The following is a 16,057-nucleotide window of genomic DNA, read 5'->3' as shown; positions in this document are numbered from 1 at the left end:
CTCGGCTCCCTTTCCGGGCCATGCTACGCTCGGAGATGACAGCCATCGACACGATCGATTGCGTCCCTCGCTGCTCAGCCGTTGCGCAACTCCGCTCGACTCTCGCGACCTGATACGGCAGCTCGATCGTCTCGCGTCCGTCTTCCGATCCGACGTGCACTCCTTCGTCGAGGATAATGCCGAGCGACCTCGGCCGCGACGCGTCCGCTTCCGCTCGACCATCGCTCGCGACTGCTCCGCACGGCCTGATGCTTGCGGCGTTCGTCTCGCTTGCACCTGTTCGCGCTGCAAAGGGCGTAACCCCGGGCAACTCTGCGGGTGACATGGGACGTATGTTTCGCAGGAGTCCCGGTGCAAGGCGCTGCTCGCTGCTCGCTGCTCTTACCTTTCAGTGCCGCTTCCTTCTCTCGCTTGTCTTCAACCGCGCGCGCCACCTTCGCCATCCCTCCTCAGCCAGCGGATCGCGCTTGAGGACACTTTCCATCGACAATTGTACAAGGCCTCGACGTCTTCGTCAGCACACCGTCGACCAAGTCGCTTGCGCCTCGATCGACCAGCCTTCTCTCCCTCCCAGTCGTCTTCGACATCCAGACCCTCAAGGCCATCTAATCTCGCCCACATACAGTCTACATCTATCCTGCTCGACGGCGGCTTGACGCTTCTGCAGATCGGACACTGTTCTTGCCACGCTGTCGATCTCCGTCTCCACGCGAGCCTCCCTCGCTTCTCTTCTCCGTCTTCGTACACGCACGCACCCGTCAAACCACTTCGACAGCGCCTACAATGCACATCTCCTCCCACACAGTCGTCCTTTTGGTCCTCCTCGTCACCCTCGCGACCCTCTCCTCCGCCCGCCCCCTGCCCTCGGCGCCCTCCTCGAATCCCAAAGTCTCCCTCGACCCGGTCGCCGCCGCTCTCGCTTCCAAAATCGCAGCCATCGACAAGCAGATTGGCAAGTTGCCGGTCCTGCCGGGCGTGCCGAGCGCGTTGAAGCTGGAAACGGCGGCGACGACGCTGGTCAAGGTTGTCGCGCCTGCGACTGCGACGGCAGTGGGCAACCCGAAGAACAAGGCAAAGACGCGTGAGTTGGCCGCTCGCCAGCCTTTGCTCGCGCACGAAGCTGACGCAGATACGTTTCGCTGCAGTACCTCGACGAGCGGCCTCTTTCGGCGTACCTTCGCCCTCGCAAACTCGCGGACCCTCTCTCGACCGCCGAGTAGTCGGCTCAAACCCGAAGCACACCTCAGCTTTGCCAACAACGTCAAAACAGCCGATCAAAGTCGCGCCAACTCCCATCGCTGGCAACCCTAAACACGCGACGACCACGACGAGCGAGAAGGTTTTCTCCAACCCGTCGAAGACGACGCTCAAAATGGTGCCGGTGACGTTCACGTTGTCGGACGGGAGCACAAAGGTTGTTACGAGGGTCGGAGGACCGGGTCACCCTGGAGAGCCGGGAGGTGCGTTTCGCGTCTCTTTCTCTCGCCTGCCTTCTGTCCCTGACGTTCTTTCGACGCTCTGCAGGTGTCAGTCCTACGGGGAAGAAGCAGCCCTAGATTGGCGCCTGGCGAACTTGCTGGATGTTGGCTGCCGTTTTTTCGTCTTTCGTTTGCGGGATTTATCTCGGGCTTTCGGGACTTCAGTAACGCCATGGAATTACTCTTCACGCATAGAAGTACTCTTACAGCGAGAGAAGAGAGACGGCCTTGTCGTTGCCCTTGGAGACAGGGGCGCGCTTCTTCGCCTGCTTCCTTTCACGCTCGCAGTCGCTTCCTGCCTCCAGCTACAGTCGCAGAGTCAGAGCCAGACCTGATACACGCGCCGCCGTGCTCACAGCGCCATGCAGCGCCCCTCGTCGCGCGCACGCACTCGTTCAACCTCCTCACTCGAAGGCGCCTACCACCCGCCCACCGACACCGCGCCCGACGCCTTCGACTACTGCAATGCCTTTTGGGTTGATCCGCACAAAAGTCGGGAAGGCGGGAGACGCGCAGAGGGCGATGCGGAGGAGAAGGATTGGGGCAAGGAGGGGTACGAGACGGTGATGGGACGGGTCAAGGCCAGTGCCAAGGTGTGCGACGACCTGAGGGCGTTGCTCAAGGAGAGGTGCGTCTGCTCGTGTCACTTTCAGGCGCTTCCTAGGCATTGTGTGCGGCAAGGGGAGCTTGCGTCGGCGGACGCAGGTGGGGAGGGGAAGTCATCTCTCGCTCTTCAAAGCACGATCCTGCGTGTCTGTGCGGTACTCCGGGCTTGCTCAATCTGCGAGCGGCGCGACTGGAGCATCTGCGGACGCCGCGTCGAGTTCAACCGAAGAGTCGTCGAGGCATCTTCGCCTCTTGCCGGCAGAGCTTGCGCTACTAGGGGCTTGGAGACGCAGCAGTAACGCGAAGCTGATGCGTGGGCGACGGCAAAGCTGACAGCCTCCCTTTCCTTTCCCCGCAGAGCGTCCGCAGCTGAAGACTACGCCAAGCGGCTGAACAAGCTGTCGCGGCATTCGTTCGGTGTTGGCGAGACTGGGTGAGTCGCAGGCTTCGTTGCGATCCTGCAGATCGTGTGCTGACCTTCCCATCTCTGCAGACACATGGAGCGGGCGATGCTGCAGGTCAAGTCGGAACTCGAGGCGTCGGCCAAGTCGCACACGGATCTTGCGACCCTCATGCGGCACCAGGAGGCGACGGTTGCGGACTTTGTGCAGAAGCGCGAGGCGGCGAGGAAGTCGGTGAGTTTGCTGAAGGCGATTCTGGCGGAATGCGTCTCAAAGTTGCAGCAAGCTGACTTGTCCTCTCCTCGTCCGCGTCTTGCAGCAACAAACGAACCTCGAGAAGCTGTGGAAGAATCTGCTGAACACGCGGCAGCATGTGCTGAAGGTGCGCGACGAACCCGAATACTTTGCAAGGCTTCGCTGACCCGGCTTCTTTGCAGGCCAAGGCGAAGTACCAGGACGATGCCATCCAGATTAATGCGCTGCACGCTCAAGCGTCCTTGCTGCAAGGGCGCGACCTGGACAAGGCGAGCGCGAGCGTTCGAGCTGCTCCTTCTTTCGCAGCTGACAATCCCAACCTCGCTCGCAGGCGACGCTCAAGCTCGACAAGGCGCAGCAGACCGTCGTCGTCAACGAGCGAGACTACCGCAACTACGTCAACGTGTTGAAGGAGACGACTGTGTACGGCGCGTTCAGCCAGTTCAGCTCAAGCCCGGGAACTGACTTTGATGCGCGTCCGCAGCAACTGGAACATGGCTTGGAAGTCGTTCTGCGACGTGCGTACCCACTTCCCGCTCCTACTTGGCCAGACGCTAAGCTTCTGCCGTTCACAGCTTGTGCAAGACCAGGAGGAGGAGCGGCTCGAGTTTCTCAAGTCGCGCATGTGGGACTATGCGAATGGTCTTTCGACGCTCGCGATGGCGGAAGATGAGGTGAGTGCGACATAGGTAGACCGGTAGCAACGTCGCTCACTGCCCTTCTCGCAGTCCGCGGAACGCACACGAACGGCTCTCGAGCAGTGTGACCCGAAGATCGACATCCGAATCTTCGTCCAGCAGTTTGGCACCGGCAACGCGATCCCCGACCCGATTCCGTTCGTCGACGTCTCGGCCAAGACCGCGCCGCCGAAGCAGTCTTACCGCAGCGCCGCCTTCACTCGCTCGTCCACCCGCATCCCCGGCGTGACCCACTCTCCTTCCGCGATCGACGACATCGCACGAGCGATGCATCACCCTCCGCCGTCCCAGCAGCAGCGCCAACAGCCGCAGACTTCGTCGCAGATGCCTCGCTCGTCCACCCAGCCCGAACTCGAGTCGCAGTCGCGTCCGGCCTCTCGAGCGGCGAACCGCATGTCGCAGCCGAACCTCTCCACGCAGCAGACTCCAGCCCCTGCAACAGCTCAGCACCTCGCATCGCCTGCTCGACCAGGTCAGCCGCCGCAGGTCGCCGGAGCCAGTCCGTCTCGCTTCGCCGTCTCCCCTTCCGCCAATCTTCACCAACGACCTTCGTCTGAGCACGTGCCTATCGCCTCACCACCGACGTCGAAACCCGGCCACATCCCGGCATCCGCGTTCCAAGGGCGACAGTCCGCCGTCTCTCCTTCTCTCGGCGCGAGCGTCAACGGCGCTTCTCCAGCCACGGTCGATGCAGGAAGCTCTCCTGCACCTGCGCGCTACGAAGCGTCGGCACCGGCAGCGAAGAAGGCGGCCGGCGCTCCATCGGCCGAGGACGACGAGAACGACCCGCTGCTGCAGGCGCTGAAGCAGCTGCAGACTACGCCCGTTCAGGCTCCTGCTCGGTCGCAGCGATCTTCAGTCGACCTGCGGGGATCCGCTGCATCGCCTTCGCAGCGTCCGCCGTCGCGAGGTCACCTCAACCAGCCGAGCTTCGGATCCGCCGCAGGTCTCTCGAACGGCATGATGCAGCCTCCGCCCGATCAATCGCAACAGCACCGACCCCGCAGCCCTTCAATTCCCTACGTCCAGTCGAATCCGCCACGGCCTTCCTCGCGAGCCGGCTCGAACGTCTCGTCGGCTGCGGGCGCGAACCCGAACCGCCAGTCGACTGGTCCGCACCTGGCTTCGCCTGCACCGGCCGGCCAGTTTGCCGCTCGTCCAGCTTCTCCTGCGCAAGGTCAGCGGTACTCGGCGCGACCGACTTCGCCGCAGCCGCACATCCCCGACTCGCTTCGACCGCGTTCTCCCGCCATGGGCAACCCGCCAAGCGTCGCTTCTCCCGTTGCCTCGGTGCAGTCTCCTGCACGACCGCTAAGCGCGTTCGGCACGCCGCTGTCGCAAGGCGGTTACGCCTCGCCTCAGCAAGCTCCGCCACCTCAACAGCACTTTGCGGCGCCTCCGCCTCAGCAACCTGCTGCATACGCTCAGCCGCCTCAGCAAGGCGCATACGGCGGGTACCGCGCACCGTCACCTGCCCCTCGACCACCTTCCGTCGTCTCGCCAGCGACCGGATACGCTCCGCACCCGCAGCAACAGCCGCACATGGCCCAAGCGCCTTCTCAGCAGTTCCAGCAGTATGCTCAGGCTCCACCGCCTCAGCCGGCCTACGCTCCTCCACCTCAGCAGGTCGCCAGTCCGCCAAACTCGTACGCCTACCCCGGTCAGCAGCAGTACGCGCCGCCTCCGCAGCAACAGCAGCAGCCCCTCCAGCACCAGCAGCAGTACGTTCGCCCGCCTTCGGTCGTCGGAGGCTACGCGTCGCCGGCATCGGCAGCGCAACAAGCGGCTCTCGCTCGGACGCCGTCCACACACTCGGGTGTGTCGGGCGTCTCGATCCAGCAGACTCCGCTTCAGGCGTATCAGCAGCCGCCTGTTCAGCAACAGCAGCCTCAGCAGCAGCAGCACGCTCGCGGTGCGTCCGTCGCCTCGATGCGAGCCGGTCAGACGCCACCTCTGCCTCCGACCGGCCAGTACACCGAGTCGGGTCAGCCTATCCTGTTCTACGTGCGTCTCAACACTTCCTTCATGTTCCTGCGTGGCGTTGACGCCGACTTTACGCAGGTCAACGCGCTCTTCGACTATCAGGCAGCTTCGGCGGAGGAGTTCTCGTTCTCAACCGGCGATGTGATCGCTGTAACCGGCACAGACGTGCGTCACAGCCTTAATAGCCTGCTTCGGTGCCGCGCTGACCCTTTCCGCCGCAGCCCGACGGTTGGTGGTCCGGAAACCGAGTTGGCGACCAAGGCCCGAGCAAGCTGTTCCCGTCCAAGTACGTAGCATCTTCATGGTCTCTCTTGCGTCATCGTGCTAATCCTTCTCTTTTCATTCGCGTCCAGCTTCACCGAGGTATGTTCGCCGCGAGGCCTCGCTTCCTCCGTTCTTGAGCTGACTCCATCTCGCCCTCGTCGTCTCGCAGCTTCTTCCTTGAGCAGCTGCTCCGCCGCTACGTCTTGTTCGTCAACGCAATCCTCTGCATCCTTCTATCTCGTCGTTGCCGTGCACCCGCCTGTGTTATACTACCTCAAGTTATTTCCGCCTCGCTGCTCGACAGACCGCCCCAGGGCGCTCGCTCACGCTTCTCGGCTCGCCGCAGCTTTCGACGACTTTCACCGCGGTGCTGCTGGTCTCTGCACCCTGCAACGACGAAGCACCTCCAGTTCTCAGCCCGCCAATCTCGGGACGGATGAGCGATGAACCTTCCGCAACGGGCGCGCGGAGACTCGCCTGTTCACATCCTTCCGTGCGCTCGCTTCCTCTCTCTCTGCTGCCTAGCGAGCATGCGGCGCGCTTCGAGCATGCGAGACTCGCCGAACCTGCGCAGGCGGTCTGGCTCCTTCACTCAACTCGCTGCCAGCGACCCGCTCCTCGACAAGCCGCTCCCGGTTCGACTGGCTCGCAGACGGCTGCGACCAAGCCTGTCGACCCTTGCATGGCTCGCTGTACTCGCCACGACCGTTCTCTACTACCACCGGCAGCTCGACGTGGCGCGCAGACAGTCGGCCGGACTCCGCTCCACATCCCGTCCCGACCAGAACGACGATGTACGACCGGGTCGTACAGCCGGCGCCAGGGACGTCGAACTCGCCAACATCCTCAACGAGACCGTGCCCGACCTCGCGACGACATCGTGCGAAGTCTGCGTCCTAAACCCGTCGAATCCGCTGTGCGAGTACGGCCTCGACAACATCCGCATGTCAAGGGCGTACGAGGGGTCGGGTGCGAGGCTGCGGAGAGTGCTGAAGCGGGCGCTGAAGGGCGAGGAGATCGGAGTCGGCGTGATCGGAGCGAGCGTGACGGCGGGACACTCGGTTCCACCAGGCTACCAGCGGTGGCAGGAGCGGTTCTTCGACGACTTTAAGAAGATGTTCCCGAATGCGAAGCTGCATGTTGGCGCGATGGGCGCGACGGATAGCAAGGTGCGCCTTTGACGGTCTCGCCAGCCCGTCTCTCGCTGACTTCTTGGTTCTGCAGTTCTTCTCCTACTGCTTTGGCTCCCTGCTTCCCGACGACCTCGATATCTACCTTGTCGAGCTCGACATCAACGATGAGCCGTACGTTCGGGCGTTCGTCGTCGATGTCGCTTCTTCGCGAGAAGCTGACTTTGTCCTCCTTCGCAGCGACCTCGAAACCCTCCGAGACGCCGACGCCCTCATGCGCGGCTTGCTTCAGCTTCCGCAAGAGCCGGCAGTCATCCGCGTCTCGGTCTTCCAGGTCATCTTCGAAGAACTCGCTCGAGGCGTGATCGCCAACTTGGTGACGAGCCAGTACTTCGATGTCCCCATCATCGGGTGCGTTCCCTTCCGCAGCGAATGCCTCTTGAAATGTACTGACTAGCCAAGCAACCTCGCAGCATCCGCAACTTCCTCCTCCCGCACGTCCAGCACCACCGCGAGGACGCCGAGATCCTCTTCGGGTTGGATCAGTGGGGCAACCGCGACTACGTGAGTCCTCCTCTCCGACTTCGATAGCTTCATTTGCTGACTTGCTGGCTCCGCAGCGACACATTTCGGAGGTCAGCCACATCGCTATGGCCGACATGCTCTCGCTGTTCATGCGGAAGGAGGTCTGTGAGGCGCGGCGGCGGGACATCATGCCGAAGGTGACTTTCAAGAAGCAGGGACCCTGGCCGAGCGGAGAGGACTTGGGCAAGATCCCACCCTTGCAGGTCTTCAGCTCCGTGAGTTCCACTCCGCTTCGGCCGGCAGCTTGCGCCGACTCGTTGCGTTCACAGTGGCGCAACCCCGCTCCTCTCGACCCTGTCAAGCCCAAGTGCCAGACAATGTACAGCAAGCCGCCTCTGACGCCCTTCTCGCACACGGCCGACTTTGAGCGAATCGAATGGCACGGGAAGAGCGCGTGGGCGTCGTCTACGCCAGGCGGCCAGATCCGCTTCTCGTTCCATGGGAAGCAGGTCGGCGTCTTCGTCTGGGCAACAAACGGGAAGAGCAACCCTGAGGAGAAGAGTGACGACCCGGAGGTGAGGAAGCGGGAGGCGCCTGGGCAGGCCAAGTGCTGGGTCGAGGACGTGGACGGGTCGAAGGAGGACGGGTTGACGGTGACGAGCCACTGGACGTTCAAGACGGCGCCGAGCTCCGAGTGCGTCTCGAATTGCTCTCGTCTCTCGATCTCCCGCTGACCTCGACCTCCACAGGTTTGTCAACGTCGCGGAGAAGCTGCCTTTCGGCGAGCAGTACGTTACTCGTCTCCCCTGGCTTCTTCTGCGTTCGGAGGCTGACACCAACACCCGTGTACAGCGTCCTCGCGTGCGAGGTTCTCCCGACCACGACCTCTGGCGGCCACAAGTTCCGGCTACAAGGCTTGACGAGTCTATAGAGACGAGCAGCATACCACCAGCAGTATTCCGCCTTGATACCTTGCAACTTGCATCCATCGTTCCCCCTGCCTCTCCTTGCTCATCCGCTCCGAATCGTTCGCGTCTTCGTCGCGCTCACTTTCCTCGCTCGCTTCGTCGCCGCTGGACCTGTGCTGCGTCGCTGGGACGTTCTCACCGCGTCTGCGATGAGCGCCATTGAGATCCTCCCGCCTGTGAGCGGTCCTCCCGGACTCCGCCCTCCTCGATCTCGCGGACGGTTCAGGCCGACACTCTCCTCGCTCGGCTGGATCATCCTCTACGCCAGCACGTTCCTGTACTACCAGCATCGACTACGCGACCAGTCACACCGGCCAGCGCCTTCCTCCGTCTCTCCAGCCGTCTCTCACGCCTCGGACGCGACTCCGCCTTCAATCGCGACAGCAAGTTGCGAAGTCTGCCACCTGAACCCCGCCGACCCACTCTGCGAGTACGGTCTCGACAACATCCGACTGTCGCGCGCGTATGAGGGATCAGGGATCCGGTTGCGGCGAGTATTGGAGAAGGCACTTCGAGGAGAGGAGGTAGGGATTGGGATTTTGGGGGCAAGCGTGACGGCGGGACATTCGGTGCCGTACGGGAAGCAGCGCTGGGAAGACCGCTTCTTCGAGGACTTTCAGAAGCTCTTCCCCAAGGCGAAGATGCATGTCGGAGCGGTTTCTGCGGTCGACAGCCGGGTGCGTTCTCCTTTCCCCGTATTGCTCGTTGCTGAAGAGTGCAGTATTGTCTCTGCTGCTAAGCTGGCGAGGCCAATCTGCAGCTGCGCCCGCTTATTGAAGGAGCGCTAACCTTCTCGCATCCTACAGTTCTTCGCCTACTGCTTTGAAGCAGTCGTACCGAAAGACCTCGACCTCTACCTCGTCGAACTCGACATCAACGACCCTCCAGATCTGGAAACGCTGCGAGACGTCGACGCTCTCATGCGCGGCCTCCTCCAGCTTCCGCAGAACCCGGCAGTCGTCCGTGTCAGCGTCTTCGCGATCGTCTTCGACGAACTCGCTCGAGGCGCTGTCGCGGGTCTCATTACGAGCCAGTTCTTCGACGTTCCCGTCATCACGTGCGTGCCCGCCCACTGACGACCTTCGCTCCCTCCCCCTCCTTCTACCGACTCCTTTCACCCTCTTCCGCTATAACCTCCCCTCTGCTCGCACACTAACGAGCTTCTCCACCGCAGGATCCGCAACTTCCTGCTCCCGCAAGTCATGCACCACCGCGACGACGCAAACATCATCTTCGGACTCGATCAATGGGGCGGGCGGGACTACGTGCGTCTGCTCCTCGTTCCTCGCGAATCCAAGACGCCCTTCTAACGTTCCTTCCGCAGCGACATATCTCCGAAACCAGCCACCGCGCGCTCGCCGACATGATCTCGCTCTTCATCCGAAAGGAGGTGTGCGAGACGCAGCGGCGGGACATGCTTCCTCCGCCTCCGCAGCTCGAAAAGAGCGGGCCTTGGCCTGTCGAGGAGGACCTGGTCAAGCTGCCGCCTCAGACGCTGTTCGGTTCGGTGCGCCGCGTCAACTTTCCCTCGTCCCGCACACGACTGATCGTTCTTTCTGCCGCAGTGGCTCCGCGACGAGCGACCCAAACCCGTCACTCCCCTCTGCCAATCCACCAGCGCGCCCTTCTCTCCGCTCGTCCCCCTCTCGCACTCAAAGGCCTTCAAGAAAGTCGAATGGAACGAAAAGATCGCGTGGATCTCGTCCATCCCGGGCTCGCAAATCCGTTTCCGCTTCACCGGCTCAAAAGTCGGCATCTTTGTCTACGTGACGAACGGGTCGGGCAAGGATGAGGCGAGTCCAGATCCGAAAGTTAGGCTGAGAGAAGCGCCTGGGAGTGCGTTGTGTTGGGTTGAGGAGCCCGAGATGGATGAGAAGGAGTGGGAGGACAAGTTTGCGAAGGAGGGGAAGGAGGCAGCAGAGTTGCAGTCGTGGATCGTCAACACTCACTGGCCCCAGAAGGCGGCGTCCGGGTCCGAGTGCGTCCTCTCGTCTCCGCTCTCCTCTCCTTCGATCGTGCTGACCTCGCTCGCGCTCGCAGGTTTGTCGAGCTCGCGGATGGACTGCATGCGGGCGAGCAGTGCGTATCGATTCTCCCGACATATCGTATCCTCGCTGACCTCCGAGTTCTCTCCCAGCATCCTGGCGTGCGAGGTCTCGTCAGATACGACAAGCGGCGGTCACAAGTGGCGGGTCCAGGGCATCGCGAGTATGTAGAGGCGTTTATGTATCGCGAATCCCTGAACCGTATTCAGCGGGGTTACTGGCCTCGGATGGAGAGACGGACGTTCTCTTGCTGCACCGAGCTACGCCGCTAATTCGCCCGCACGAGACGATACCTGCTCGCGTACCGCAACCCGACGCCCGCGACGGCACCCGCAACGACCACTCCTCCGACCACCTTCGCCGCCCAGTCCAGCACCTTGGCCTGCCAGTCCCTCCTTCGGATGACCTCCTCATACGCCAACCCCGGCCTGAAGGTAACCATCCTATACAAGCTTTCCCACCTGCCTCCCTGGTCTTTGAGCGGGTCTGAGTCGCGCTTGATCGCGAACAGCGGGAAGTTCGAGACGGACGTGAGGATCGAGTCGAGCGAGCGGCGGAGGAGGTAGAGAGGCGAGAGGACGGAAGAGGCCATCTCAGTGTAGTTTTGGTGGGCGAGGGTTTGGATCGCGGCGAGTGAGGGAGCGCGCAGGTGGGTGTAGGTTGCGAGGGCGCGGGCGAGGGCGGTCTCGTCGCCCTCGGTGGCCGACTTGGAGAAGGATGCGAGGGAGGCAGTTTCGAGCGAGTAGGGGAGAGGCGAGGGGACGAGCGGTGAGGGAGAGGCGCCGAAGTGGTCGAGGATGGAGGAAAGAACGCGGACGTCCTCGAAGCCGCAGTTCATGCCTTGGCCTGCAAGAGTCTGTGTTAGCTTCCTAGGGTTCGCAGGGAGATGGATGTCACGCACCGTAGAACGGGACCATGGCGTGAGCAGCGTCGCCGATGAGCAATACCTTGTCCTTGTAGTGGTACGGCGAACACTGCGGAACACTCCAGATTGATGATCAACACCATCTCGCAGCGAGACAGCGCAGAATGCAGCGAGAGCGGCACACCTCAACCGTGATCAGCCCATCCTTCGGGTTCTCCCTCCAGCTCTGCAACAACGCCTCCTCGCCCATCTGTTCGAGCGCATCTGGGAACTCACGTCGGAACAACTCGACGACTGGATTGGGTGCGCCTGGTGCGAGGGAAGCGAGTTCGGCGTCGAGCGAGGTGAAGGTAGAGTCGTGTGCGAAGAGCGTGAGGGTGAAGGACTTGTCCTGCGGATCGACACCGTCGGCTGGCATCAGTAAGCTGTCGAACAAACACTGAACACTGAGACGAAGCCGAGCGTCCACTCACCTGATTCGCCAGCGCGATGAGCATGAACTCGCCGCGCGGCCAGATGTGCAGGTAGTTCGGCTCGAGGAGGAAGGTGTCGTTCGGTCCGGGCGGGATCGAGAGCTCGAGGTACGAGTGTGGCGCATAGAACTGGCGGTAGTCGAATCTGCCAAGGACAGCGTCAGTACGAACGGGAATTCAGAGGAAGCAAAGACGAGCGCACCTCAACTTGGATCCGCGCATCATCTGCTGCCTGACTTTGCTGTACGCGCCGTCGCCACCGACAACAAAGTGGAAGTGCATCTTCTTCGGCTGCTCGCCCTTCTTCTGCAAGACGACGTCGACGCCGTCCTCCTTGCGCAAGTCCATCTCGACGAGCTTGGTCTCGAAGCGGGTCGTGACGCTCCCTCGTCCTTCGCTCGGCAAGCCATCGACGTGGTCGAGGAGGTGAATGCCCAACGCCGTCCTCGAAATCGAGCGAATGCACTCTCCCTCTTCCTCATATCGTCCGTAATCCTGTCCCTCCTTCTCCACTCTCACTTCTCTCCCCTTTCCCTTCACCTTCCCCACCTTATTCTTATGAACCATCCGTCCCCTCATCTCAATCCCCTCCCTCACAACCCTCTCCACCAACTCCTCACTAACACTCCTCAGCGCCTCAATCCCCCTCGGCGAAAGCGCAAGGTTGATCGACCTCGCTCGTTCAGCGTGCGTGCCCTCTCGCGGATCGGAACGGGATTCGAGGAGTGTGACGGTCCACCCGCGAGAGGCGAGCATCGCTGCTGTCAGCGTTCCGACGAGGCCGGCACCGACGACAAGGGCGGTTCGCTCGTCTGTGGACATGGTGGGGGCTCTGTAGGTGCCAGAGAGAGTTGTCAGTCGATGCGTGGACTTCGCAGGCCGCCCAAGGAGAGTATGGACGCACGATCACGAAGTTCGGGTGTCGAGGAAGGTCGGACTATGAAGCGGTATCGTAGGCGGAGGAAAGCGGCAGAGCAGTGACGGGGCTCAGCGGCAGTGTTCGGGAGCTACTGAAAGCGGTGAGCGGGCCCTTCAAGGCGGAATGAGCGGGTGAGCCGTGGTGGACGACGCAAGAGAGTCGAGGACGAGTCCCGAAAGTCAAGCCAGCTATGTCCTCTCGCCTTGTGCAGCGCAGATAGGCAGAAGACATCGTGCAGTGATGTTACACAGTACTACAGCTCGAAACAGAGGAAACAACGGTGAGATGCGAGAGTGACCGGAAAGCGAAGAGTACATGGCGTCTAGAGGAATGCGAAGGACCGGCTGAAGGTGCGGCGGAGAATTCACGTCGGACGTCGTGCGAGGTCGAGAAGTAGGTGTAGGTCGCGCGGCGGAAGGAAGATGAAGGCGGGACTCGTCGCGCACAAGAGACGACGGAGCCGGTCGCCCAGGCAGTTGTGGTATCAAGCCGAAGCCGCTCACGCCTCCATCGCCTCCTCGCCCTTAGCCCTCCGCTCCTCCTCCTCCTTCGCCTCCCTCTCCTTCCTCTTCCCATACTCGCCCTTGTCAACGCCCAATCCAACCGCTCTCCGACTCTCCTCAATCGTGTACGGCTCCTCCTCGAGCTTCTTCAGCTGGCGCTTGTGAGGCTTGCCCCGGATGTGAGTGGAGAGCGCGGCGGAGTCGGCGAAGTAGCGGGCGCAGGCGACGCAGACGTGTTGTGCGAGACCTGTCATCCATGTCCGTGTCAGCGGGATCGCTCTCCCAACTCAAACAAACTGCGAGCGAGACTTGACGCACCCGGCAAGTCCTCAATATCCTTCTTCGTCAAGTCCTCGAGGAACTTCTTCTTGCCGCCATCCTTCATGTCCTCGTGGATCTGGTCAATGTCGCGCTTGTATCGCCTCGTCTTGATGTCGGTCGCCTGGTTCTTTTTGCTGTCGGCACGAGCAAGTTTGGGTGCAGTTGAGCGGGGAGAGGGGAGAACGAGAGGGGTAAAGTGGCGGTCAAGGCGGGAAAGGGTCGTTGTCAGTTCGCGAAGGGACAAGAAAGGACGCGAGCGTGCACGTACGGGTTGGAGTGAGTCCTCGAGCGCCTGTTCCTGCCCATTGTGCACGTGTGAAGGGGTGGAGAGGGTCGAGTTGATGAAGCGAGGCGGGGTGGAGTGGGAGTGGGATGGAGAGGTCGTGCGAGTTCGCTGACAAGACTGGGCGACTGAGTGAGCCTGTGTGAGTAGCTGTGCAGTCCAAGCTGGTCCCCTGAGCGTGTGGGAGTGTTGAGCGGGTGTGTGACCCTCGTCGTCGAGGCAGTCCCAGCTCTTGCTCCTCACCGCCAACGCCTCTGTCTCGCAAGCCGAGTTAACCGTAGCGGACCGTCCCCTCCAGACGCTCACCAACCCACACCGACACTAGCAATGGCTCCCAAGAAGGCTCCCGCCGTCGAGAAGACCGTGAGCACGCCCACCTCGCAACTTTGACAACCCGCAACCAGATCTCGCTGACAGCACACTCGGTGCGATGCACGCAGACCACCTCCCTTGGCCCCAACGTCAAGGAGGGCGAGCTCGTCTTCGGTGCGTCCCGCCGCGAGCTTGAGGAGGCGAGGACGTCTGGCCGTGCTGACCCCGTTCGCTTGCCGTTTCGTCTCGCTCCATGTGGTTCTGTTGGGATGATTAGGCGTTGCTCACATCGTGCGTCGAACTCTCTCGCGTTTTCTGGAGCCGCCCGCGACCTTGCGACGCGCGGTGGCCTCCTCCTGACCTGCGAGCAGCTCGACTGACCTCCATCCTCGCACCCTCGCGCAGTTCGCCTCATTCAACGACACCTTCGTCCACGTCACCGACATGTCGGGCAAGGAGACCATCGCCCGTGTCACCGGTGGCATGAAGGTCAAGGCTGACCGTGACGAGTCGTCGCCCTACGCTGCCGTGCGTTTCGCTTCCTCGCGAGCCTCGTGAGGGTTGTACGGTTGCTGACAGTCGCTTTTGCATGTTGTTTCTCCCATCGACCTCGATCTGTTCTCCCTCGACCTTCGCCGACCCGCCGACCACTCCCCCGCTTCTTCTCCTCGAATCGCCCTCTCCTCACTTCCCTCCCTCCGGCACGTGCCGTTCGACCATTCCGCACCATGCGTACGCCTTGTTCACCGTCCCGCTGCTGCTGGATGCCCGCGTGCCTGGCCCTTGCCTCTGGACGTCGCCTCCCTGCCCTTTCCCGTTCCTCCCAAATCTCGCCTGTCTCTCGTTTTGCTGGCTTCCTGTCTGTTCTCCGCCCTCTCATACGTCCCTTCGACTATCACGGCGTGCCACGGCGCCATCCCCTCCACGGCGCTCTCGACGCCTTTTTCCGTTCTTTGCGGTTCGCACAACTCGCCACAAACAGATGCTTGCGGCCCAGGACGTTGCCACCAAGTGCAAGGAGGTGCGTTCTCTCTCCCCTCGTTTACCTCGCTCTTCTCGCTGCCTCGGCAACTCGAGAAAAACGTACTGACCTTTTCCTTCGCGAAACAGGTTGGCATCACCGCCCTCCACATCAAGATCCGCGCCACCGGTGGTGTCGGCACGAAGACCCCTGGCCCCGGTGCCCAGTCGGCTCTCCGTGCGCTCGCCCGCGCTGGCATGCGCATCGGTCGCATGTGCGCTCTCTCCCCTTTTTCTCGACTTCGCGCGTTTCTAATGCGTGTTGGAGCTGTTGCTGACTCTCTGGATACCTAAATAGCGAGGACGTCACCCCTGGTACGTTAAGAGAGCCTACAGGGCGGATCCTGGCGTTTCCTGACCTTGTCCTTCGCACGCAGTCCCCACCGACTCGACCCGTCGCAAGGGCGTGCGTAGCGCCCTTCTCTCGCCTCTCTCGCGTTCAAGCACTGACTCTCTTGCCTGTGACGTTTACAGGGTCGCCGTGGTCGTCGTCTCTGTTCGTCGCGTCGCATCCTCTCCTCAGCCTGCGCAGATGCTGACTCTGCCCACTTGCAGAATCGCCTCGTCCCGCCCCGCGCCCTTGTCGAGCTCACAACGCACCTTCCGCTTCACTGCGGCATCGTTGCGCTGCGGCTCGACTCGGTTCCGGATCTCGAGGAAAAGGATTGGAGGAGGAGGACAAGGGCGCTGTGTTGGGTTTGTTTGCTCGATATACGGGTGGATGGGCAATTCAGCGTCGTTGTTGACCCAAAGAGTGCGCTTCTTGGCGCGAGGAAGTGTGCCGTGAGGAGATTGGATCAAGGGGAACGGAGGAGGACCCCGACTGCTTTCCGTTTTCTTCAAGCTGCGACTGGGGTCTTGGCGTCGGCCTTGACGTCCGCTTTGCATCGCGTCTTGCGTCGCCTGCATCGCGCGCTAGCGGGACGGTGGCCAATCCGACTCGGCTCAACGCAGTCGCGCGTTCTTCTCTCAGACCGGCTCAAGATGGCTCTTCCCGGCTTTTCATTG

At 61.9% G+C, this 16,057-nt stretch overlaps 7 protein-coding genes across 7 annotated transcripts; 5 read left to right on the top strand and 2 right to left on the bottom strand.

Moving 5' to 3' along the window:
* Window positions 1-783: 783 nt before the first annotated feature.
* Window positions 784-1,556, top strand: RHTO_04222 (uncharacterized protein; the record flags this gene model as incomplete). The annotated part of the gene is made up of 3 exons (XM_016417890.1): window positions 784-1,081; window positions 1,146-1,460; window positions 1,525-1,556. 3 exons carry the CDS (start codon window positions 784-786, stop codon window positions 1,554-1,556), a joined length of 645 nt encoding a protein of 214 aa, XP_016270806.1.
* Window positions 1,557-1,840: 284 nt separating this feature from the next.
* On the top strand, window positions 1,841-5,866 carry RHTO_04221 (cell division control protein; the record flags this gene model as incomplete). Its single annotated transcript, XM_016417889.1, has 13 exons — window positions 1,841-2,106; window positions 2,443-2,517; window positions 2,578-2,719; window positions 2,805-2,867; window positions 2,923-3,021; window positions 3,072-3,163; window positions 3,225-3,258; window positions 3,316-3,414; window positions 3,469-5,442; window positions 5,500-5,586; window positions 5,643-5,707; window positions 5,775-5,784; window positions 5,855-5,866. 13 exons carry the CDS (start codon window positions 1,841-1,843, stop codon window positions 5,864-5,866), a joined length of 3,018 nt encoding a protein of 1,005 aa, XP_016270805.1.
* Window positions 5,867-6,128: 262 nt separating this feature from the next.
* Window positions 6,129-8,271, top strand: RHTO_04220 (capsular related protein, Esterase, SGNH hydrolase-type domain containing; the record flags this gene model as incomplete). The annotated part of the gene is made up of 8 exons (XM_016417888.1): window positions 6,129-6,854; window positions 6,910-6,989; window positions 7,056-7,226; window positions 7,289-7,379; window positions 7,436-7,615; window positions 7,670-8,034; window positions 8,090-8,128; window positions 8,193-8,271. The coding sequence occupies 8 exons, from the start codon at window positions 6,129-6,131 to the stop codon at window positions 8,269-8,271; spliced, it is 1,731 nt and encodes a 576-aa protein (XP_016270804.1).
* Window positions 8,272-8,457: 186 nt separating this feature from the next.
* On the top strand, window positions 8,458-10,524 carry RHTO_04219 (capsular related protein, Esterase, SGNH hydrolase-type domain containing; the record flags this gene model as incomplete). Its single annotated transcript, XM_016417887.1, has 7 exons — window positions 8,458-8,985; window positions 9,115-9,365; window positions 9,483-9,573; window positions 9,633-9,815; window positions 9,874-10,286; window positions 10,349-10,387; window positions 10,446-10,524. 7 exons carry the CDS (start codon window positions 8,458-8,460, stop codon window positions 10,522-10,524), a joined length of 1,584 nt encoding a protein of 527 aa, XP_016270803.1.
* A 97-nt stretch (window positions 10,525-10,621) lies between these two features.
* Window positions 10,622-12,513, bottom strand: RHTO_04218 (kynurenine 3-monooxygenase; the record flags this gene model as incomplete). The annotated part of the gene is made up of 5 exons (XM_016417886.1): window positions 10,622-11,199; window positions 11,255-11,327; window positions 11,403-11,609; window positions 11,692-11,836; window positions 11,894-12,513. The coding sequence occupies 5 exons, from the start codon at window positions 12,511-12,513 to the stop codon at window positions 10,622-10,624; spliced, it is 1,623 nt and encodes a 540-aa protein (XP_016270802.1).
* Window positions 12,514-13,109: 596 nt separating this feature from the next.
* Window positions 13,110-13,740, bottom strand: RHTO_04217 (zinc finger protein 593; the record flags this gene model as incomplete). The annotated part of the gene is made up of 3 exons (XM_016417885.1): window positions 13,110-13,360; window positions 13,432-13,568; window positions 13,703-13,740. 3 exons carry the CDS (start codon window positions 13,738-13,740, stop codon window positions 13,110-13,112), a joined length of 426 nt encoding a protein of 141 aa, XP_016270801.1.
* A 304-nt stretch (window positions 13,741-14,044) lies between these two features.
* Window positions 14,045-15,606, top strand: RHTO_04216 (40S ribosomal protein s14; the record flags this gene model as incomplete). Its single annotated transcript, XM_016417884.1, has 9 exons — window positions 14,045-14,080; window positions 14,158-14,256; window positions 14,435-14,557; window positions 15,012-15,050; window positions 15,140-15,264; window positions 15,348-15,364; window positions 15,427-15,455; window positions 15,524-15,545; window positions 15,605-15,606. Coding segments are annotated over 9 exons (492 nt in total).
* Between the last annotated feature and the right edge of the window lie 451 nt (window positions 15,607-16,057).

The sequence above is a fragment of the Rhodotorula toruloides genome (assembly GCF_000320785.1).
Source record: "Rhodotorula toruloides NP11 unplaced genomic scaffold Scaffold26, whole genome shotgun sequence".
NCBI lineage: Eukaryota > Fungi > Basidiomycota > Microbotryomycetes > Sporidiobolales > Sporidiobolaceae > Rhodotorula > Rhodotorula toruloides.
The sequence above is the reverse complement of the archived record's forward strand: the minus strand, read 5'-3'. Positions and strand labels throughout refer to the sequence as shown.